Below are 23,318 nucleotides of genomic sequence, written 5' to 3' on the forward strand. Positions count from 1 at the left end.
GAGCGGCAGGCAGAGGGAGAGGGAAAAGCAGCGTTCCCTGCTGAGCAGGGAACCTGACATCGGGGCTCGATCCCAGGACTCCAGGATCATGACCTGAGCTGAAGGCAGATGCTTAGCTTAACCCACTGAGCCATCCATCTCGCGAGTCATGTCTTGATGAAAAGAAGCAGCTTACACTTATGGGGATGGAAGGAATTGTTAGTAGCCATATTTGGAGGACAGCTACCCCCGACCTGCACCCCTGCAGCTGATTGCACCTTGAGCAATCCCTGGAACCAAGTTGAGCAAATGAGCATCTGAACCTGAAGACAAACTGTGGGTGGAAAGTGGAGGTCTGTGGAGAAACCATAATTTGCCCTGAGCATCTGTCCATAGGGTGAGCTGGGGAAGGTGGTCTGCAAGGGGGAAGCAGAGAAAGGAAACAGCTTTGAGAAGGCATGAAGCCCTCAGAAAGTTGAGGGAGAGCCACATTGGCTTCTCCCACTCTGGTTCTGAGGTCTGTACTGTACTTGAAATCCTGTTTTTGCCTGCCGGGGAGATTGCCTGCTGTGTCCTCCCCATCCTCTGGTCTTACATGCAACAAGAAGCTGTTGGCCTCTTTAAGCAGGTGCCTGGCATGATTTTATATATGTTTATTTTTTTTAAAGATTTTTAAGTAATCCCTACACCCACATGGGCCTTGAACTCATAACCCTGAGATCGAGTTGTGTGCTCCCTGAGTCTGCTAGACCCCTCTGATTTAAAAAAAAAAAAAAAATTCTTTTAAGTAGGCTCCTCGCCCAACATGGGACACGAACTCATGACCCCTGAGATCAACAGTCACATGCTTTACCTCCTGAGCCAGCCAGGTGCCCTCCCCCCGGCTATACGCTATTTAAGGTATAAATCACTTTCCTGTGTGGAGAGTGACTTGGAGGGGACTGAGCAGTGGAAGTACAGAAATCTGTTAGGAGGCCATGGTCGATACCTGGAGAGGAGATATCGATATCAGTAGATACCCATCTGGAGAGTGGCTTGGACTCAGGTGGTGATAAGGAATGTTGGAGATATGCTTTACAATCTGTTTTGAAGTTAGAGCCATCCAGATGTGTTGGATAAGAGTGAGACTGTGGTAAAGAGAGGACTTAAAGATGAGTCCCAATTTGGGGGCTGAATCAAGGTGAATGGAGGTGCTGTTTCTGAGACTCAGAAGCCTGGGGGAGGGGAGAGAAGTTTGAGGGAGGAGACCAAAAATTCTGCTTTGGACATAGTAAGTCTGAGATGCTTGTTGGGATGTCCAAGAGGACATATCTGTTGCTTTTCAGATTGTACTCTAGTCCCTCCACCATGGATTGGAGGCCCCTCAAGTGAGTGCAGGCTCTGCCAACGCCAGGGCAGACTTTTAGCAATTTAGACAACCTAAGCGCTGAAAAGGTCACCTGTCTTCTCCCATATGTAATTCAAAATCAAAACACTATTAAACATGAAAACCCCTAAATAACCTGTTTCTGTAATTAAAATGGCTCTGCTCTGGATTTTCTGAGTGCAAAATTCTGAATGACTTAATTAAATATAAACTATTCTCCCTGCTTTGTTAGTGCCTCAAGTGCATGGGTAGTCTGCCTATTGAGTAATGGGACAGTCCGCCAGTTCCCCAGTGGCCCCTGGAACAGGGCCTGGAGTTAACTCAACATAAGAACATTCCACAAATGAATAAATCAACAGTCGTATAAGTTTTCCTCCCTTAAAGGTTGAGCTGACAGACTTCTGGGAAGGCACTGAGACAGCGACCCACTCATATCGGAAACCTGGCACACTTAGCACCCACAGTCATTTGGTCTCCCAGGGTTCTGGTTTCCTAAGAAACTTGGGAGCTTTTGGTGAGAACCTATCGTCATCCTCAGCACCGCAGATCCCTGCTGCCCTCTGCTGCCCGTTAGCAGAGTGCATGTGATTCAGCCCTGGGAAGAGTCAGTGAGTTGCCAGGGGAATTAAAAAACCAGGGTCCAGGGACTGAGGTAATCCATTCTCAAAAAGGAGGCAATGACCGAATGACTTGGGGAATCAACTAATCCCGGGATCCAGGGACTGAAAAACCAAGTTATCCAGTACCTGAGATCCATCGACCACAATGTGACCACAAAACCTAGTGGTCCAGCAACTCTGAAGCTGAGGACCCAGAGTCCGAGAGGAAAGATCGTGATTGAAAGCCTGACGACCCAAGATCAAGGGGTTTTGTGAACACGTGCCCGCAGGGTCCTGGCATCCCCAGCCAGGGGTCCATGAATGGGGCGCCCAAACCTCCTACAGCGCTGCTCTACTGCGTCTCTTTAACCACTGGGCGCCGCACCAGCCTTCCCTTAGCATTCATTGGTGAGTCCTCGGAAGCGTGGACCAATCAAAACCCTCCTCGTGTCTCCAGCCCCCCCCCTTCTGGAAAGCTGGGGGCGGGTCCTCCATGCTGACCCAATGGCAATGCAGGCGTGGTGCCGTGCTGGCTGACGATTGGGTACCCATACTGGCTCTGTCAGAGCCGGATTGGCCGGTGCCGGAGACGGAAGCTTCCCCCGTGGGCCCGAGCTGCCGGAGCTCGGCCGGGGCGATGTGGAGCGCGGGCCGCGGCAGAGCTGCCGGACGGGCGCTCCTGGGGCTGCTGCTGACGCTCTTGGTGTCGAACAGCGGTGCCGCCAAGACCGGCGCAGGGCTCGTGACCTGCGGGTCGGTGCTGAAGCTGTTCAACACGCAGCACAGGGTGCGGTTGCACTCGCACGACATCAAATACGGATCCGGTGCGCTGGGCCGGGGACAGGGGCATAGTCAGGGGGCGGAGCCCGGGGCTGGGAGTTTGAAGGTGGGGTGGTCATGGGGGAGTCTGCAGGGCTACGAGTCTCGGGGTCATCAAGGAGCCTGGCTGGGGGGTCAGGGGGGCAAGGATCGGCTGTTTTAAGGGGGTCGTCGGGACATTGGGGGCGAGGAGGGTTGTCCAGGAGCTACAGGCCAAGGGACTTGGGAGTTCAGCGAGGGACCAAGGGCTGGAGATGGGGGCTGGGAGTGAGCCGTTGGGGTCCCAGGATTGAGGTTGTCCTGGAATGTTTATGGTGTCCGGGTCAAGGGTAGGGAATTCAAAGATTGACCGCGACCCCGGGTGGGGTGGGATGTCGCCTATCAGGCAGCGGCCAACAGTCGGTGACTGGCGTGGAGGCGTCTGACGACGCCAATAGCTACTGGCGGATCCGCGGTGGCTCGGAGGGCGGGTGCCCGCGCGGGGCCCCGGTGCGCTGCGGGCAGGCGGTTCGGCTCACGCACGTGCTAACCGGCAAGAACCTGCACACGCACCACTTTCCGTCGCCGCTGTCCAACAACCAGGTGAGCCCTCGCCTCGATCCTTGAGTGTGTATGTGTGTGTTTGACGCAGGGTGGGGGGGGGGGGGTTGTCAGGAACAGAATCTAGACATCTAGACTCTTCCTCTCAGTGTCTCTGAGCCTCAGCTTCCTGTGTGAAATGCGAATTTCAGTTCAGAAATGTTTCCTGAGCGCCGGCTCTGCGGGGCAACCGACAGGAAGAGAGATCTGCTGGATAGCTCGCTTATCTCCTGGGGTTGAGTTGGACCCAGGAAGCGGACTCACAGGGTCTTTGGGGTAGGGAATCAGAAACCCGGCAGGGGAGGAGGAACTCAGGCTGGGTCTGGAAGGATGGGTAGGAGTTCTTCAGGCCACAAAGGGGGAAAACAGGGGTTTGCCAAGCCTGGGGAAGAGCTTGGGCTCCAGTGGAATTCAGTGGAACTGGGGGATGGAGAAGTGGAGGGGTAGTGTTGGGGTAAAGGGGGCTACTGGGGTTAGGGAGGTATTGGGGAGGAACAGAGGCTGCCTGGGGGACTTGCCAGAAGGAGGAGTATGAAATAGAGACCTGTCAGCCTAGGGGCTGGATGTCATACTGAGTGAGGCTCAGAGAGGTTAGGAAGAACATGGAGGAGAGAGGAGGAGGCCTTAGCTACTTGGGGCCAGTGGTTACCGCCCAGACAGATGGGGTAGGGTGTGCGTGTGTTTGAAGAGACCGTGTTGGGGAGAGCCCCTGGGTGCTGGGGGTGGTGGCGGTCACGGCCCATTTTGCAGCTGTGGAAGTTGAGGCTCAGAAGGATCCAGGGAAGGACCCAAAGCCCAGTGCCCTGGGTGTGAGTGCTGCTGCCAAAGTGACCTCAGGGGATTCAGTATGCCCTCTGTGGTAAGCACTGTCCTTCTACCCCCTGCACCCACAGGAGGTGAGCGCCTTTGGGGAGGACGGCGAGGGTGACGACCTGGATCTGTGGACAGTGCGCTGCTCAGGGCAGCACTGGGAGCGAGAGGCTGCTGTGCGCTTCCAGCACGTGGGCACCTCTGTGTTCCTGTCCGTCACTGGAGAGCAGTACGGAAGCCCCATCCGTGGGCAGCATGAAGTGCATGGCATGTCCAGCGCCAACACACACAATATGTGGAAGGCCATGGAAGGCATCTTCATCAAGCCCAGCGTGGATCCCTCCGCAGGTCACGATGAACTCTGAGTGCTGTGGGTGGTTGGATGGAGGGTAGCAGGGTGGGGCATCTGCAGGACCGCTCTCTGTGAAGACTTTGGGTTTTGTAGGGGTTCTCAAGTGCCTTTGTGATTAAAGAATGTTAGTCTGTGATCGTGTTTTGCTGTAATCCTGGGGGTGACCAGGAGGTGCCAGTTTCCTCTACCTGGTTCACCGTTTCTTAGTGCAAAATCTCTTGTCTCCAGCATGGAATGACAGCTCAACTCATCCAGACCTTGATGCTCTTTCAGGTACTCTAACACTGCCAACACAACAACCCTCTCCACCTTTACATGGTCTGATGGCAGGTGACCCCAGTTCCCTAGCCCCTGAGCTTCATGAACCTTCGCTTTAAGGCCTCACACCCTAGACTGACTGGGCAATGTGGCATCTCAAGCCCCCACTACAACTTTCCAGGGTCCTAAGGAGATAACAAAACTTTGAAAGGTTTTGCAAGGGAAGGTAATCACAAAGAACTGCTACCTGCAGAAATCTGAGAAGGCTTCCTGGAAGGAGAGGCACAATTCTCGCAGGCAAAGCTTTGTAAATTAAAGGTAGGAACACTAAACAGGCGGGCCCTAATAATGGAAGGGAACAGTTTTGCTGGTGCGTAGGTGACCTCTAGAGGTTATGAGGAGGACTACAGGGTTCCTGAACTTGCTAACTTGGCCTATGTGGGGCTGTATATGTAGGAGGGGAGGGGTTTAAGGGACCTGCTGGGGTTACCTAGTATCACTTTACTGAATGAGAACACAAGAGCCCAAGGAGAAGTGGGGGATAGCAGCTGGTGGGAAGGGGCTTGGAGGAGTGTGGGCAGAGCACCTTACAGGTGAGAAATCCACTGGTCTTATGGGGGTGTGAGAAAAGCTATAGCCAATTGTGAGACTTGTTGGGAAGTCACTGTAGGCTCTGGACCATTACTGGCCCACCCTCTCAACCCATGAGCTTCTGCTCTGGTCAAACACAGACCTTCTGACTCCTCTACTGCCAAACCCCTCAAGCATTGTCCACAAGTTTAAGCTCCTCTCCCATCACTCACCTGCCCCGCGACATGATTGCAGTATGCCTAGATGAGTAGCAGAATCAAACTGTACAGCACGTGGGAATTCTTGGGGAACCAAGGCTAAAGTCGTGGGAACACTTAAGATGGCTCCAGGCAGAATGCAGGACAAGACCAAAAAATTAAATTGCAGCAGCAGAGCACCCATTTCCTGGACACTAAGTGTCAGGCACTTGGCCAACGATTTATACAGCATCTCATTTGCTCCTGGCGGCAATTCTATGAAGCAGGTTCAATTGTCTTAATTTTGCAGCTGAGACAGCAGGATGGTATAAAGTTTCAACCCAGCTGTACCTGCCTCAGAAACATTTGCTCTCCACCATTGAACTGAGAGAATAAAATGGGGGGGAGGGGGAGGCAGCGATGCACTATAGTCTAAGTAACGCCCCCACACAACACACACACACACACACACACACACTGCAGCTGTGTGAGGGCTGAACGGTGTATATCTTTCTGGGTCATCAGCTCTGGGTAGGCTCTTAATGCGTTTCCACAAAGTGGATAACAATTGCGGGGGACTCAAGCTAACACCCTCTTCCCCGCACCTCCCACAGATCCACAAGGCTTCACTGGCTCCAGGGCCAGGTCTCTGCAGCTCAGGCTTCAGGTCAAGCCAGGGATGAGGTGGGTTTGGGTGAGGATCGGAGGCTACCCTAGCCGGGAAGCCCACTGCAGCCGAGCATCTAGTTCGGGAAGCACAGGGAGAGATATCAATACGCAAAATGAAGCAGCCCGAGGCCCTGCTCCACAGAGAACTAGACAGAGGTTTCGGGCATTCTCCCAGGATCGCAGGCCTCTTCCCAGTAGGCTCAGCTGCGCGGACGGCGCCCCCCTCCGGGCTTCCAAGCGCTCTCGCCGGCGCCGCTATTAAACTCGCGGAGACTGGAGCAGAGAAAAGGCGGGCAAAATTCCTTTTGATAAGTTATGAATGGGGAGAAAGTGTTTGTAGTACTCATTGTTAAAACCACGGAGCCGGGGACTTGGCCCGCTCCCGGCCAATCGGAACCGGGAGGCTATTTTGAAATCGCTCCGGTTTTAGCCAATAGGCGTGCAGGAGGCGAAGCCCCGCGCCGGCTCCGGCCAATGAGTTCGGCGTTATGCTAAGAAGCCGGGGGCCGGGCCCCACCGACTGTCAGCGGGTTAAAGATGGAGCCGGCTAGCGAGAGGGCGCCACGAGGTGCGGGGTCGTCCTGATGGGGACGACGGGGGCGACCAACCGCCAGGACCTTTCTCTAGCTAACCTTCCGCGTCCTGCCCCCGGCCTGGTTTGGAAGGGGCGTCCCGCCGCGTGAGTAGCAGGGTCCGAGGTGGAGGGCACCGGCAGAGCGGCCCTACCGAGCGGGACTGTGCAAAGGGGTGCAGCCCGGACCCCGGGCGCCCTCTCTGTGCAGGGGACTCCAGAAGGGCGGGAAGCCGCCCTTGTTCCTTTGCTTCTCTCTGGGCCGCCAGGCAGAGAATTTTTAGGACTGGAACCCAAGTTGGGGGGCTAGGGGCCAGGGATGGGGGCCTGAGCCGGCAGGGGCGCGCCGTTCGGAATGGGGCCACCCTCTCGGAGCCGCAGACCGAATGAGGCCGTAGGGTCGTCGGGTTGTACCCACTCTGGCTCCGTGCGGGAGTGGGCTTGGGACTGCGGCGGAGCACGGGTCCCTCTCCTTTGTGTGTTTGCCCCCTCCCCCGTCCGCTCCCGCTCCTGGGTTGGAGCTACCCCTCGGTCTGGGGTCTCTCCCGCACCGCAATGTGGAGCGTGCTGGGGAAGGTCCAGGACCTTCTGACGACCTCTAGGACCGCAGCCCTGCCGAAACGCTCCCCGCCTTGAGGTCCAGGACATGGCCTCTAGCCCCACCCACCCACCCACCTACGGTTGAGCTTCCCGCCCTGGGCTTATTGGGGACTGTGGGGGTCCCTCCTGCTGGCCTCAGGTGCTCTGACGAGGTTGCACTACTGTGCTCTGAGAAGCAGTGCAATGATATTGTCAAAGCATCTGGGACCAGCCTTGGGAAACCCCCCTTCTACACACTATCAACTCCCTCCCCAGATTGGGCCCCTTGGGCCTACAGGACCTCCCCTCCCCCCCGGCCCTGGCCTCACTCCCTTCTCCATGGAAACTTGAGATCCTGGCCAGGCCTGGGCCTCTAGGGTCAGAGGGCACCCTTCCCCCCAGGCAGAAGCCCCACCCCAGTGGGCCTGCATTCCAGGTCTCAGATCTTCACAGACCACCACCGGGAGAGGCGCTGGCAGGCCTGCCTGACACTCTTTCCCTGTTGCACTACTGTGGGCCGCTGGGAAGCAGTGCAATGATGAAAGGGCATCGGTCAGGCCCAGCCCACCACACATAGCGCCTGAAGGGAGGGAGTTTTGCTGCCTCAGTCTGCTTGCTAGCAGTGAGGAGTAGATGTGGAACGGGACTGACCCCTCCATCAGAGGACTAGGTGAGTGCAGAGCTGGGGAATCCTCCCACAAATTCTCCTTCTGGGTTATGGCTGGACAGTAGCAGGGGCAGGGGCCCCGGATTCAGAAAAGCTCTGCTTTGAAGATCTTTCCACACCAACTCCCTGGGTAAGACTGGGGACTTCAGCTTTGGTCAGGTCCTTGTGGAGAAATGGAGACCCACTGTGTTGCCTGGCTCAGACCCAGCTCAACTTTGACCATGCACAGGTGGACTACACCCTGCCCTCCTTGAGGGCTTTGGGAGGGTCAGACTCTGGAGAGAACATTCTCCTGGGTTCTTAGCAGCAACACTATGTGGGGTGGGTGGGTGGACTTGGGCCATGAAGCCCCTAGGTGATACCCATCAACCATGCCAGCTTGTTCTCTTACAGGGAGGTATGCTGCCCTGAGACTGCAGGAGGGACAAAGAGGTGCCTGGCATGCCCATCCTAACAGCTACAATTAGGGGGACTGCCAAGGAGCCAGGCCCCAGGTGTGCCTGCAAGGTCACCTCCTCCATCAGGACCTACCACAATGCAAAAGGCTTTTGTGTGCCCAGGGACAGTCATTCAAGCCTGCCTCCTTTGAGAGGAGGCCTAGGCTTCCAGATAGGCATTTGGGAGTACCCCTCACCCCTGGCTGAGCACATCAAGATGTCAGCTTCACCCCTACCCTGGGGAGAGGGTAGAAGACTGGGCATCCGTGGCTGGTGGTGGCCATCCTTATTTCTGTGCAGATTTTGCACCCACTGGCTGGAGACCCTCATATAGATGTTTCTGGCCCCTGCTGGGGGATGCTTGTGAACTCAGGGCTTTGCTCAAATGTTCCCTCCCAGGGAACGCCTTTCTTGGGCTCCACAGCATCCACTATCCCTCCAGCAGAGCCTGCTAGATTGAAATTTCTCATTGTGGCTGAAGTCCTCATCAGACTGGGAGCCCTGAGGGCAGGGACAACGTCCCTTTTTATATCTCTCTCAGCAGTGCCTGGCACAGAGGAGGAGACCAATACAACTTAAAAAAAAAAAAAAAAGGACATGAAGTGTGAAGTATTATGAGCATAACATGGTGGGGGGACTAATTAGAAGTCTGCTTGACCCCTCAGAGGTTACTTGTGCTGTATATAAAAAGGCACATACTGTATATTTCAAAGTCCTTAAGTCACACGGCATCAGGAAGTAGAATGAAGATTTGAACCCATGTGTATCATCTGTTTGCACCCCTAGGCTAAAATTTTTTTCCTCCTTGGTTGTTTCCTCCTTGGTTGCTCCATCTCCTATGTCGGGGACAGCAGAACCTAGAGGGTGGTGGTTTGGTAGTGGGAGGTGAAAAATTTCTTTAGATTTCTCAGATACACTCCATGGATCTCAGGTTGATGGGGGTGAAGGGGTTTGGAAGGTGACAGAGAGGAAGCGATCCAGGATGGACCCCCTTATCAGTGTGGCTGCTGTGGATGGTGGTGACATCGCCGACCAAGGAGGAGAGAAGCCGGTTTGGGGTTGGGAGGGAAGAAGCTGTATGCCAAACTGGGTGTATGTTCAGCATGAGACGCCCAGGAAACGTCTCCAGCCAAAACCTGGATGTGGTTCTGGAATTCAAGGGAGGTCTAAGCCTGAGACGCTGGTTAGAGTTAAGTCAGCTTCGAGTTGGGACCAAGAAGTGGGGTAGGATCGTCCCAGATGGTACCGCGAGGACGGAACCTTCTCAAATGCGTCAGGAGCAGCTGGAGATGCTGAAGAGGCAACTGCGAGTACAGAGTAAACGAGTGGTTATACAGGGGAAGAGAAAAGACAGAAGCTGGGGAGGGCTGGGTTTAATGCTGGAGAGTGAATCAGGAGAAGAGCGAAGTCTGAATAGAGGAGTTAGGGACTGAGTGAAGAAGCCCTTGGGATGTTGTCTACAGACCTCAAGGAGGGAGGGCAAGCAGGCGGAATGGGGAGGGGGGAGAGTCTTAAAGTTTGAAGAATACGGCTGCTGACCATGTTCCTTGCGCGGCCACCGCCAGCTCCCCAGCTCCCCGATCAAGGTCTGCAACACGCCAGCGGGGATAGGCCCCCCGCGGAGCGCGACGGCGTTTGCCCCGTCGAAGGTTTCAGAGCGCATGCCCAGAGCGGGGGCGGGGGGGGGGGGGCCATTGTCACGTGCGGTCGCCTCGCGCGGATTGGTCCCTCCGCTCGCCAGCTCCGGGGGTGGGATTGGCTAGGCAGTCGGGGCGGTGGCGGCGGCACGCGGAGGGAGGCTGCGTCCGCGCGGCGGCTGTAGGGCAGAGAGCAGGTGCGTCCCCTGCGGTCCCCGCCCCGACGGGCCCCCGCCGCCCACGGCGACCCGATCTCTGCCCCTTGGGACCTGCCCTTTTTCCCCAACGGCCGGAGGCGGGCTGGGTGGGGGGTGGGGGGTCGCCGCGCCTGGAGGCTCGGTGGCCCCGCCCCGACGGCCGCTCCGCCCCCAGGCCGCCCGGGCCGCCTGCAGCCCCTCTGGGATGGAGGTCCTGGACGAGTTCGACAGCGAGTTACCCCAGAGTGTGACCTTCTGCCAGCTCATTTCCGAGGAGGACTTCGAGAGGCAGGCGGCCACCCACACGGAGCGCGCGCTGCGCCGCCTTTTCCGCAGCATCGACCGCAACCCCGCGCTGGCCGAGAGGGTGGTGCGCAAGGGCAAGCTGGCCGAGTACGAGGGGCGCGGGCTCCTCTCCTTCCTCTGGGTGCGAGCCGGCGGGGCTGCAAGGGGGGAGGCGGGGTGGGGACCACGGGGGCGGGTGCTCGCACCGCTCCTGCTCCTCTTCTGAGGGTAGGTGATTGGGAGTGGGGTGGGGTGGGGTGGGAGCCCTCGAGCCTAGCTGAAGCTGCAGGGTGGGGTTCTTCCTGAAGCCCCGGCTGCCCAGCATGGGGAGTGCAGCCGGCAGGCGGCTTACCTGTCTGGCCTCCTCCTGCTCTGCCTCTCCCTTTGTCGTAGGCCAAGTTCTTCTGTGCAGTTCAGGGGGAGCTGAATTGTTGCAACAGCATGGGTGCCCTGGAGATGCACCAGCGCCTAGAGCAGCTGAAGAGGGGGATCCACCGCGTGCACCTCTACTCCCAGGGTGAGGTTCAGCCCCTGCCAGACTTCAGTAACCCAGGAAACCTGACTCAGGTTCCCTTATCCCTGGTTCTCTGCTTGGTCTTTTTTTTTTTTTTTTTTTTTTTTTTTTAATTTGGTGTTCATTTTTAAAGTATTAGAAAAACGAACATATACAAAACTGGAGACCACAGGGAACACTCAGGGACCAGCCACCCTTCAGCTTCAGCAAGTATCCCCATCTTGCCATGCTTGCTTCGGGCTCTGTTCCGCCCTTTTTCTGGAGCGTTTTGGGGGAAATCTCAGACATCATTGTATTCTTGGATCCTTTAGAGTGCTTTTTGATCTGTTAAAAGACATTTTATAATTATGATGTTACCTAGATGTTGACAATTTTTTTTTTAAGATTTATTTATTTATGTATTTGATAGAGCACACGCTTGTAGGAGCAGGGCGGGGGGCAGAGGGAGAAGGAAAAGCAGGCTCCCCATGGAGCAGGGAGCCTGATATGGGGCTCCATCCCTGGACCCTGAGATCACTACCCCAGCTGAAGGCAGTTGCTTAACTGACTGAGCCACCCAGGTGCCTGACAATTTCTTAATATTAGCTGATACTTAATATTTGGGTGTTAGGTCCTTTGAGGTTCCTTTTCACTAGGATGGCCATGTACTTCTTGTCCACGTTGGCACACTTGTGAGGGTGAAATGAAAGGGGGCCACACTAGTGACCACATAGGGATGCCAAGTGACGGATGGCCATGTCTGTTGGAGTCCCTTTGAGGTGAGATGCTCTCCCCTTACTCCCCCCATGCCATCAACTTGAAGAACTGTGTTGTCCTTTGGGACATTGCGCTCACTGGACTTATATCTGTTGTTAGGGTCCCCTGGTGCCGTTTGTCTTGTCCCCCTCTCCCTGTATTTCTTGGGCATTTGCTCTAAAGCCTTGATCAGATGCAGGTTCAGTTCTTATGGTGCATTTGCCTTCAGTGATACACTAGCTAGTGGTGGAGTGGCATTCTTCATTGTATCAGGAGGCCCCGCTCACCTGGATCTCTCACTTTCCATGATGCTCAGTGTGAGTGCTCCACATTTCATCTGATGGGCCCATAGCATGTGTAGCCCTCACACAGCCTCCCGAGGAAGTGTCCATGCTATTAAACTCATTTTACAGATGAGGACATAGAGGCCCAGGGAGGGTAGCCAACAATGTGACAACAGTGTCACACAGTAGTAGAGTCTAGACTGGAACTCAGGTATGGGTTGCTCTAGGGCTCGGGCTCTTCGCCTCCAGGTCAGTGCTCACGGATGGTAGTGATCATCATTCTAGATGAGCCCTTTCTTTCTTTCGTTGTTTCTTTTTCTTTTTCTTTTTTTTTTTTTTTTTTTGAGCCCTTTCTTTCTTTCTTTCTTTCTTTTTTTTTTTAAAGAATTTATTTATTTATTTATTTGACAGAGAGCTCAAGTAGTTGGAGAGACGGGCAGAGAGAGAGAGAGAGGAGGAAGCAGGCTTCCTGCTGAGCAGAGAGCCCAATGCGGGACTCGATCCCAGGACCCTGGGACCATGACCTGAGCTGAAGGCAGAGGCTTTAACCCACTGAGCCACCCAGACGCCCCTAGATGAGCCCTTTCACTGAGCTGTATGAGGCACTTGTTCATACCCATTTTGCTGGTGTCTAGTAGAAATACTCAGACTCACGGAATATAGGAAGAAAACCTAACGTGGAAATAGGAGAGGGGGCAGGCCCCAGAGTCCTGTTACTCAAAGACTCTCTCCCTGAGCCCACTTCTCCTACAGAAGGATTTCCTTACAGAGGAGAGGGCCTTTGCACACCCCCAGGATGGCCCTGGGGCTGGGTGTAGCTGGTGAACTCACCTTCCAGGGCCTGGATACCCCATGAAAGGCCTGGCTAAATCAGGAGCTTTCCACAAGGTTTGGGGGAGGCAGCAGACTGACCTGCTTGGGACACGCCCAGCCCTCCTAGAGGGCGGTACTCTGTTCTATCCCCTCAGATTCTGGCCTTGAAGTCAGCCCATCAGGGTGTGGGTCCTGCCTGGGCTTTGTACGGTGGGAGCTTCCAGTTCTGCTTGTGTGAGAGAGAGACAAAAATACCCTTTCCTTGTGGGGGTAGCTGTGGGGTCAGTGGGATGGTACATGTTGGTTCCTGTCAGCAGTGTCTCTGGATGTTCTTACATGGTGCCTTTTGTGGGAGGAAGCTTTTGAATAGCCTACACCATTGTTCAACCTCTGCTCTGCCCTGCTGTGGCCACGGCAGAGGCCCTCATTGGTCCCTTTTATCACAGATGCCAAGAAGAAGAGAAGAAAGCCAAAACTGAAGAAACCGGAACCCATCCTCTTGAGAGACCGATCAACCTCCCCATGCCTGCCACCAGCCCTGCTGCCACCTCCCCCACTGCCGTCACCTGCCACCACCATGGCCTCCGTGGTGGCCCCATCGCCTCCTGTCTACACTATGCCTAGGGTCTTTGGTCCCTTCCTTCCGCTGCCCAGCAAGTCGGTCAGTGAGCTCATCCCACATTCCGTGTGGCCCTGGGAGGGGCAGCCTCTGCCCCTGTGCTCAGAGCCAACCCCGAGGCTCTCTTGAGCCCACAGCAGTGACTGTCAGAACTTTGTTTTTAAGCGGCACAATGCTGTCTGGAGGCAAAATCTTGGGTAGAATGTTGATAGATAAAGCAGATAAAAGGGGTCTGCTCCAGTTGAAGGGTTGGAGGCATGGAGTTTCACCTGCTTGGCGTCAGCTGAACAAGGCAGCCGCCACAGGGCAGAATCTTGGGGGGCCTAAAGGACAGGTGGAGAACCATGGCTGCCACACCCCCAACATCTCCAGCCTCACGCCTGTCCCACCTCATGGCTGGTGTTCTCCTTCCCACTCTCTTTAAGTGCCTCGGCAGTGCCTTCCTAACTACCGCCCTCTCTTGGCCCCTGCTTATCCCTCACTCTAAAGCTAGGCAGCCTCCTCATCCTCTCTCAGTTCCCAGCTCCCCCATCCTGTCTCTCTTAACACCAAGCTTGAGGTGGGCACTAAGGATGACCCCGATGCATTTGGTGAATGAGTGACAGTCACATAGTTTCCCTAGTTCTTGTATAAGGTGTTTTTCTTCCCCACGAAGCCCCCAAACTTATCCTAAGATTTCCCTTATTTCCTGCAGATGGAGAAGTTGGAGGTTGCAAGGTCAGAAGTGAAACTGAACTGGGCTGGCCTGTCATCGAACCCAAAGAGGTGGAAGGAATGGATTCTAGGCTCAGGGCAAAGGAAAAGAGCATTTTAGGGAGCACACTGTGGGCCGTGCTTGGTTCCCATTTTTCCCTACCTTGTTCATCCTCACCACAATCCTGAGGAGTTGTTATCCCCATTTTATAGGGACGGAGTCAAGGCTCATAGAGGTCTGCTCTGCGCCCGGGAGTCCCTGTGGGAGGGCCTGCCCACGAGGAGTCCAGAGCTGATGCTCCCCACCCTCTTCTGCCTTGCAGACACATGGTTGATCTGACCCCCTTGGTCCTCAATCCCGGAGGCTTCCATTTCTCGTACCTGGCTGGAAACAGTGCGCACAAGCTCCACTGCCCTGGCTTCCCCTGGTAAGCGTGCCTCTGAGCCTCTCTGGGGCGGGATGTCATCCTGGCTTGATGGCATCATGGCAGTGTACAGGAGGGCCAAAAAAACATTCTGTGTGGTAGTCCTTCGCGTTTCCTGAAAGGGCCCTAATGTAATCGGGTGCTGGAAAAGTCACTCCCCCTTCCTAGAGTGTGTAAATGCTGAGAATGGGTAACAAGCAGCTCAAAGACGCACCAAAAAGGGAGCGATTCCATCAACTGTGGGTAGCCCTAAGGTTTATACACATGTGTTTTGCAAAGCAGGGATTTACTGAACATGTAGTTTGTTTGCTTGTTTGGTTTAATCACCTGTTTTCAACATTTATGGTGGTGGTGAGTATTTCCCATGGCATTCCGTGGAGTGTTATTTCAAAGTATGTACGTAGATTGGCTGCTTCAATGCATTAGATGATTTTTTTTAATAGCTATTTTTTTTTTTAAAGATTTTATTTATTTATTTGACAGAGAGAGATCACAAGTAGACGGAGAGGCAGGCAGAGAGAGAGAGAGAGGGAAGCAGGCTTCCTGCTGAGCAGAGAGCCCGATGTGGGACTTGATCCCAGGACCCTGAGATCATGACCTGAGCCGAAGGCAGCGGCTTAACCCACTGAGCCACCCAGGAGCCCCATTAATAGCTATTTTTTAGAGGAGTTCTGTATTCATAGCCAACTGGAAAAGTGCTGAGAGTTCTCAGATCCCCCTCCCCCTACTCAGGCACAGACCCCCCCCCCACCCACTATCAACATCCCCTACCTTACAACTGATGAACCTACATTGACACGTCATCACCCAGTGTCCATATGTTTAGGCTCACTCTCGGCGTTGTACGTTCTATGGGTTTGGACAAATGTGTACTGACAGGTGTCCCCTATCATAGTGTCCTGCAGAATAGCTTGATTGCCTTCAAAGACCTCCAAGCTCCAGCCGTTCATCCCTCCCTCCCCCCTAACCCCTGACTACCACTGATCTTTTTACTGTCTCCATGATTTTACCTTTGCCAGGATATTACATACTTGGAATCGTACAGTTATAGCCATTCCAGAATGGTTTCTTTCACGTACGGTTCCTCCATGTCTTCTCATGGCTGGCTCGTTCCTTTTCGGCACTGAATAACTGGGTACACTAATTTATCCATCCAGCTGCTGGAGGACATCTTGGTTGCTTCCAAGTTTTGGTATGGACAAAAGTTTTCAACTCTCTTACCAAGGAGCACGATGGCCGGATCACATGGTGATCATATGTTTCATTTTAAAGAAACGATTGAAGTGGTTGTACCATTATGGATTCCCACTAGCAGTGAGTGAGAATGCAAATGACTTACCATGTGAGAAACCTGCACAGTTCTGTAGAGATGATTCTATTTTTTTTTTAAAGATTTTATTTATTTATTTGAAAGAGAGAGACCACAAGAAGGCAGAGAGTGGGGAAGTAGGCTCCCTGCTGAGCAGAGAGCCCGGTGCAGGGCTCGATCCAAGGACCCTGAGATCATGACCTGAGCCAAAGGCAGAGGCTTTAACCCATTGAGCCACCCAGGCGCCCCAGAGATGATTCTAAATTTAGTTGATGGAAAGTTTATTCACGAAGACACCCAAAGTGTAAACAAACCTTTAAATATGTTTTTGGTTTCCTTAGTAATGAAAGATGTACATGTTAAGGTTGCTAGGATGTGTGTTCTCTGCCTATCAAAAAGCCCCAGGTAGGGGTGCCTGGGTGGCTCAGTTGTGATCTCTGTCTCTCAAATAAATAAAATCTAAAAAAAAAAAAAAAAAAAAAGCCCCAGGTAGTGACTCGTGGGTGGCTCAGTCAGTTGCGTGTCTGCCTTTGGCTCAGGTCATGATCTCAGGGCCCTGGGATTGAGTCCCACATTGGACTCCTTGCTCAGCAGGGAGCCTGCTTCTGCCTCTGCCTGCTGTTCTCCCTGCTTGTGCTTGCTCTCTTGCTCTCTCTGTCTGAAAAATAAGTAAATAAAATCTTAATAAAAAAAAAGCCCCAAGTGAAGAGAATCCAGTGCTGTAAGGGCTTTATTTGTTGTGAAAATACTATATATTGGCTTTTTCCTGTTAAAAGGTCTTTGAGATAATTTGCCTAGTATCATATGAATTCACCCATTTAAAATGTTCACTTTAGTGGCCTTTTATATATTCACATTTGTGCAAACATACCCACAGTCCAATTTTAGAACATTTCCATCGTGTCCAAAAGAAGGGAGTGAAAAGACAACCCACAGAATGGGAGAAAAGATTTGTAAATCAACAATTAAAAACCCATTCCAGAAAATGGGCAAAGGACTCGAATAGACATTTCTTCAAGGAAGACATACAAATGGCCAATAAACCAAGGAAAAGATGCTCCCCATCACTAGACATCAGGGAAATGCAAATGAACACAGTGAAATACCACATCCCACCCCCCAGGATGGCTCTTAACATCAATGGCATGTTGATGAGCATGGGGAGAAATTGGAACTCTAGCATGTGACTGGTGGGAATGTAAAATGGGGCAGCCACCATGGCAAAAAGGCATGGTGGTTCCCCAAAATGTTGAGCATAGGATTGCCATATGACCCAGTAATTCCACTCCCAGGTATATGGCTGAAAGAAGTCAAGTAGAGAGACTCAGATGCTTGCCCATGAATCTCCGTAGCACGGGCATCACAGTGGCCAAAAGGAGGAGTTGACCCAAGTGTATCTAAGATGAACAAAATGTGATCTAGCCATATAACCGAATGTTGAAACAAGTGAAAGAAGCCAGCACGAGAGGACAAATTACTCTATGGTTCCAGAGTCCTCGAGACAAAGTAGATGAGAGGTTACCAAGAACTGGGAGAAGGAAGTGGGTTGTTGCTTAATTGGTATGGTTTCTGTTTGGGAGGATGAAAAAGTTCTGGAAATAGATAGTGGTGATGGTCACAGGACATTGTGAATGTATCTAATGGCAATGAATTGTACACACAGAAATGGTTAAAATGATAAATTGTATGTATATTTTACTACAATAGAAAACAAACAAGAAACCCTAGCACCACTTAGCTGTCACCCCCCCAGTTCCTCCACCCCTGGCCCTAGGCATCCATTAACCTACTCTCTGTGGATTTGTCTGTTCTGGACATTTCATATAAATGAAACCATACAATAACATGTTCTTTCGCGACTGGCTTCTTTCATTTAGCATAACGTTTGCAAGGTTCATCCATGTCCTAGCATGTGTTAACTACGAATTTCCTGTTTGTATGTTTGCTTGAATTGGCAGAATAATTTATTTTTATTTATTTATTTTTAAAGATTTTATTTATTTTGGAGCGAGAGCGAGTGCATGCATGCGAGTGGTAGTGGGAGGGAAGAGAGAGGGAGAGGGAGAGAGGGAATCTCAGGTAGACTCTATACTGAGCCTGGAGCCTGACGCAGGGCTTGATCTCAAAACGCTGAGGTCACGATCTGAGCCGAAACCAAGAGTTGGATGTTTAACTGGCTGACCCACCCAGGCGCCCTTGGGGATAATTATTTTATTTTTTATTTTTAAAAATTTGTATTTAGGGGTGCCTGGGTGGCTCAGTTGTTTGGGCAACTGCCTTTGGCTCGGGACGTGATCTTGGCATCCTGGGATCGAGCCCCATGTTGGGCTCCTTACTCGGGGGTGAGCCTGCTTCTCCCTCTCCCTCTGCCTTCTACTCCACCAGCTTGTGCTCTCTCTCTCTCTCTCTCTCTGTCAAATAACTAAATAAAATTTTTTAAAAATTAAAAAATTTTTATTTAGGGGCACCTGAGTGGCTCAGTGGGTTAAGCTTCTGACTTTAGCTCGAGTCATGATCTCGGAGTCCTGGGACTGAGCCCCACATCGGGCTCTCTGCTCAGCGGGAGCCTGCTTCCCCCCTCTCTCTTTACCTGCCTCTCTGCCTACTTGTGATCTCTCTCTGTCAAATAAATAAAATATTTAAAATTTTTTAAATTTAAATTTGAGTTAGTTAATATACGAATTTCCTGTTTCTTAAATGTCTTTTTTAAGACAAATTTTTGTTTTTTTAAGATTTTATTTATTTATTTGACAGAGAGAGAGACATCACAAGTAGGCAGAGAGGCAGGCAGAGAGAGGGGGAAGCAGGCTCCTTGCTGAGCAGAGAGCCCGATGCGGGCCTCGATCCCAGGATCTTGAGATCATGACCTGAGCCGAAGGCAGAGGCTTAACCCACTGAGCCACCCAGGCGCTCAAGACAAATCTTTTTTAGAGCAGTTTCAGGTTCACGGCAAAACTGATAGGAAAGAACCGAGAGTTCCCACACGCCCCCTGCCCCCAGTATGTGCACAGCTGCCCTCATGAACAACATCCGCTCTGGAGTGATGTGTGTGTTAACAACCGAAGAGCGTGCACTGACATCATCACCCAAAAGTCATAGTTTTCATCCGGGTTCCCTTTTGGTGCTGTACCTTCTATGGGTTGGCTTTCTTCTTATGGTGGAATGGTATTCTATTGTATGGCTCTAATACCGCATTTTCTCTGTCCATGAGCTGATGGAGATTGGGGTTGTTTCCATTTTTTTGGCTCTTGTGTGTAATACTGTTAGGAACATCTGTGGCCAAGTGTCTGTGAGGACATGGTTGTCTGTTTTCTTGGGTATACCCATAAGAGTGGAATTGCTGGGTCATATGGTAAGTCTGTATCTTGAGCAGCTGCCAAAGACACAAGGCCCTTATCAGACATAGGATCTGCAAATGTTTCCTCCCACTATGTGCGTTGTCTTCCCACTTTCTCGGTGGTATCTTTTGAAGCACAGAAGTATAAGGCTAGTCCTTTCAAAAGGCAGTTTATCAGAACATCAGGACCCATAGGCGTTTTTAAATTCTTTGCTCTGTTGTTTTGTTGTTGTTGTTTTAAGATTTTATTTATTTGAGAGAAAGCACAAGCTGGGGGAGTGGCAGAGAGAGAGTGAGAGAGAGAAGCAGGCTCCCCGCTGAGCAGGGAGCCCGACATGAGGCTCCATCCCAGGACACCAGGATCATGACCTGAGTTGAAGGCAGACGCTTAACCAGCTGAGCCATCCAGGCGTCCCTGCTCTGGTATTTTCAGTCCTGGAAGCTGGCCCCAAGGAGATGATGAAGGGAAAGAAAAAAGCGATTGTGTACCAATATGTCTGGGGCAGTGTCATGTAAAAGAAAAACTGGAAACAGCTTAAATGTGCATTCACTGAATTATGGAATATTATGCAGACATAAAATTATAAACCTGATCATGTAGATTCATGAATTATGAATAAGTGGAAGGAGTAGGCTATGCAGTCAGATCAGAAGTAGGTGGGATGAAGGGATAGAAAGGGGACTGACAGCTGGGTGACAGAGAAGGGGTTGTCAGCAAACATGTGCAGTGTTGTCATGAAGCAACATGTAAAAAGTGAGGCGTTGGCCTTACCAGATCCTCACAGAATTATGGGGCCATGCACTGGGGCTGGACCCTATTAGGGCATTGCTGTCAAGATACCTTCTAGCTTTCTCTAGGCATCATTTTATAAAGGTGTGATTCAGTTAGACAATGTCATTTTTTTTTTTTAATCTTGCCTTTGTCACTCATCATTAAGGCCATGGGGACACGTCCACTTCTTCATGGTCTTTTGAAGTTGAGCTTCATTGGCTGTATGATACCCTTTGTCTGTAGTGCAGTCCCTTACTTAACTCCACTTGGGGCTTCCATGAACACAAGAGGTGCTTCTGGTTCCTTTTCCACGAGGATTAAAGTCTTTATGTGCTAAGCCAATCCTGAATTTCAGATTAATTTCCTGAAGCGGAATTATAAGGGAAATGGTATGAACAGTTTTCAAAAGCCTTTTTTTTTCAGACTCTAAAACAATACGTATTTACTGTGGACAATCTGAAAACCACACACAAAGGAGAAGAAAAGCCATACCAAACCACCCCTATTCCTACTGCCAGAAAGAGCATCGCATATAATTGTCTTTTCCCTGTGGAGATGCATATCTATACACGTCTGGTAGTCTGTTACCTCATTGGGACTGTCCTGTTGGGCAGTTTCATAGCCAGCTGTGGAATGTGTTTCTTCTCATGTCTTTAGAATTAGACTTACGTTAACCAAAAATAGATGCACAGTGCTCCATTGTATGGATGGAAGATTTCCTCAACTGTTCTTGCTTGTTGAAACATTGCCCTGATGGGGACAATTTTAGGCTCTTGTTACATATTGCTTTCTGAGTGAGCTGTGTTCTCCTGATGCTGTCATCAAAACTGGGGTATTTTTAATTGGCTTTAAAAAGTTTACAAAAGCAGGAACACGTTCTATGGGGAAAAGTTTGTAATAGAGAAATGAGTATGTAAAATATAAGAGGCCCCCGCTCGGAGTCCCACTGCCAAGAGTTTCATGTGTACCCTTCTAACACACACACACACACACACACACACACACACACATACACAAATACACTGGTTAATTTTGTAACCAACACAGGATTATATTGCGTGTACTTCCCAGAAGCTGGCATTTTTCCACTACCGTATCACTGGGGCATCGTTATTTGCTGGGGTCTCCAGACCTACCTCAGTCCCCAACAGCTGCAGAACAGCCTGCCACATGGCGGCCGTGGTTCCTTTAGCCATTTCCAGAGGGATGTTTAGGTGGTTTCCAGGTTTTCACAATCACAAACATTGCTGCGGTGAACAGCCTGGAACAACCATCCATGGGAGAGTGTTCTGGAAGTAGAAATGCTCTGAGAGCCATGCCACAGCCTCTGGTTTTGTTATGTGTTCTTCTGGTGGCTCTTTGTGCCGGTATCCCACCTCATGGACATGTCTTGGCTATCTCCTGCACAGGACCTCGGCTTGTAGTGGCTCCCCCAAGACCGAAGAGACACCACTCTCTCCTGTGAAGGCCTCCATCTTCACCCCGCCTGTCTTGCTCAAGTTCCAGCCTGTGCCAAGACCTAAAGATGACTCTGAGAACGACCCCAGCAGCACAGAGTCTGTGCCTCCCAAGAGGGGCCCATAACCTCTTCCCTACAGACCATGGCTAGAGGAGTGAATAAAGTTCCTGTGGAGGTGCTTGCTTGTGCTGGGCTCCCTAAAAGCTGTACAGTCCCATGGGCTTCCTCCAGTTGGAAGAGGTGGTCAGGGTGGTGCAAGCCTGAGGCCCCAGCAGCCTGAGCCTGCATCTGGTAATTGGTCAGGTTGGTGGTAGTGTGTAGTCCCCTTGCTTGCACTCTCATATGGGAATTGAGCCACGGTACTTTTTTTTTTTAAGATTTTTTTTTTTAATTTGAGAGAGCGAGAGAGCATGAGTGGGGATGAGAGGGAGAAGCAGGCTCCCCGTTGAGCAGGGAGCCCTATGTGGGGCTCAATCCCAGGACCCTGGGGTCATGACCTGAACTCAAATAGACTCTTGACTGAGCCACCCAGGTGCCCCAGCCATGGCACTTTGAAAGAGAAATGAGTGATGAGACAGGGCTGTCCTTCCCTACAGGGACTCTGGCCCCTTTGGGTCTCGCTTGACCCCACTGAATAGGAAGTCTACCATTTTTCCCTATACTTGGCCCCTAAACTCAAACTTTATCCAGGTGTGGGTTTAAAAAGTGATCTGTTCCCTCTCTTGAGGAAAATAAGCTGGTGTATTAGTTTCCAACTTGGCACCTCCCCAAGGAATTTCAGAGACAGTGACTCCCCTCATGCAGTAACCTGAGAATCAAACCTGCATGTGAGATATGAGTCCTCACTAAATGCTTTGTGACTGCTGGACATTAGCAGATAATCACTGAACCCTTGTGTATGCCCCACACCTTGCTTGGGACTGGAGATAATAAGCCAAGTTGTTGGGGGTCCCTGCTCTTAAGGAGCTTACATCCTATCCTCGTGTGTGTGTCTGTGTGTGTGTAACCAGTGCAGAGATCTAATAACAGGGTTCTAAGTTGTAAGTCCTGTGGGAGCTGAGTTGGACATGTATGCAGTGGGCTGTCAGGGAGGGCCTCTCTGAGGAGATGACATATTGAAACCTAGAAGATGAGAAGGAGGCAGCCATGAGATGAGAAAGGCCAAGGAAGCTGGCTTTGGGTGGCTGGCTGGTGGTACAGTTGAGTACGGGGAAGAAGGGGGATGAATTCTGTTTTGACCAGACGTGTTAAATTTGAGATCAGGGGTATCTAAGTAGAGGTCAGGAATCTGGAGTATTGGCTGTCTAATGAGAATCAAGGGATACAAGTAATATTTAAAGCCACGAGCCTGTTAAGATCACCCAGTGCGTGGGTGTAGATGGAAGCCCAGGGCTTAGGCTGGAGCACATGAACATAGTGATCTGGTCAAGGGAAAGGGTCCATAAGGGGTAGAGATGCGTGAGGGCTTTAGATTTTTGGACTTAATGGCTACTTGTCCCTAATTCGCCCAGAAGAGGGGCCTGGAGTCGGTGGGGACCGAATAGGGGGAGCAGAATGGGCACACAGCGAACATGGACGTGCCTTTGGAGTTGTCTGCGGTGGAAGGAAACAGATGAGCCCGAGGCTGATGGGACTTAAGGTACCCGGCTGACTTAAAGACCTGAGAGCCCAAGTGAAACCAGGGCGTGCTTGAGCAGGAATGGCACGTAGCCAGGCCTGGATGAGGAAGCGAAAGATCCAGAGAGAGGACCCCCGGCGCCTGAGAAAGTGGGGCCTCGAGACAGAGG

The 23,318-nt window shown here is 51.7% G+C and overlaps 2 protein-coding genes across 4 annotated transcripts; both read left to right on the top strand.

Annotated features, from left to right (window-relative positions):
- Nucleotides 1-2,530: 2,530 nt before the first annotated feature.
- SDF2L1 (stromal cell derived factor 2 like 1) lies at nt 2,531-4,640 on the top strand. Its single transcript, XM_047698542.1, has 3 exons — nt 2,531-2,768; nt 3,149-3,345; nt 4,236-4,640. Exons 1-3 carry the CDS (start codon nt 2,582-2,584, stop codon nt 4,515-4,517), a joined length of 666 nt encoding a protein of 221 aa, XP_047554498.1. The 5' UTR covers nt 2,531-2,581; the 3' UTR covers nt 4,518-4,640.
- Nucleotides 4,641-6,739: 2,099 nt separating this feature from the next.
- LOC125081872 (uncharacterized) lies at nt 6,740-21,728 on the top strand. 3 transcript variants are annotated; one of them, XM_047696744.1, is made up of 7 exons: nt 6,740-6,877; nt 10,462-10,713; nt 10,965-11,088; nt 13,364-13,578; nt 14,231-14,301; nt 14,553-14,657; nt 21,482-21,728. In XM_047696744.1, exons 2-7 carry the CDS (start codon nt 10,492-10,494, stop codon nt 21,654-21,656), a joined length of 912 nt encoding a protein of 303 aa, XP_047552700.1. In that variant the 5' UTR covers nt 6,740-6,877; nt 10,462-10,491; the 3' UTR covers nt 21,657-21,728. The 3 variants fall into 3 exon arrangements, with proteins under 3 accessions (XP_047552700.1, XP_047552699.1, XP_047552701.1); XM_047696743.1 differs by lacking the exon at nt 6,740-6,877 and adding an exon at nt 10,168-10,286 and having other exon boundaries at nt 21,482-21,727; XM_047696745.1 differs by lacking the exon at nt 6,740-6,877 and adding an exon at nt 10,168-10,286 and having other exon boundaries at nt 10,462-10,656; nt 21,482-21,727.
- Nucleotides 21,729-23,318: the final 1,590 nt, after the last annotated feature.

This window comes from Lutra lutra, chromosome 12, assembly GCF_902655055.1.
Source record: "Lutra lutra chromosome 12, mLutLut1.2, whole genome shotgun sequence".
Lineage (NCBI taxonomy): Eukaryota > Metazoa > Chordata > Mammalia > Carnivora > Mustelidae > Lutra > Lutra lutra.

What these genes read in the sequence shown, in the direction of transcription:
- SDF2L1 (XM_047698542.1), top strand. Translation starts at nt 2,582, where the DNA reads ATGTGGAGCGCGGGCCGCGGCAGAGCTGCCGGACGGGCGCTCCTGGGG. An exon ending in CGACATCAAATACGGATCCG is followed by an intron (nt 2,769 to 3,148) that starts GTGCGCTGGGCC and finishes GTCGCCTATCAG; the next exon opens with GCAGCGGCCAACAGTCGGTG. An exon ending in CGCCGCTGTCCAACAACCAG is followed by an intron (nt 3,346 to 4,235) that starts GTGAGCCCTCGC and finishes CTGCACCCACAG; the next exon opens with GAGGTGAGCGCCTTTGGGGA.
- LOC125081872 (XM_047696744.1), top strand. Translation starts at nt 10,492, where the DNA reads ATGGAGGTCCTGGACGAGTTCGACAGCGAGTTACCCCAGAGTGTGACC. An exon ending in CGTGCACCTCTACTCCCAGG is followed by an intron (nt 11,089 to 13,363) that starts GTGAGGTTCAGC and finishes CTTTTATCACAG; the next exon opens with ATGCCAAGAAGAAGAGAAGA. An exon ending in TTCCGCTGCCCAGCAAGTCG is followed by an intron (nt 13,579 to 14,230) that starts GTCAGTGAGCTC and finishes TATTTCCTGCAG; the next exon opens with ATGGAGAAGTTGGAGGTTGC.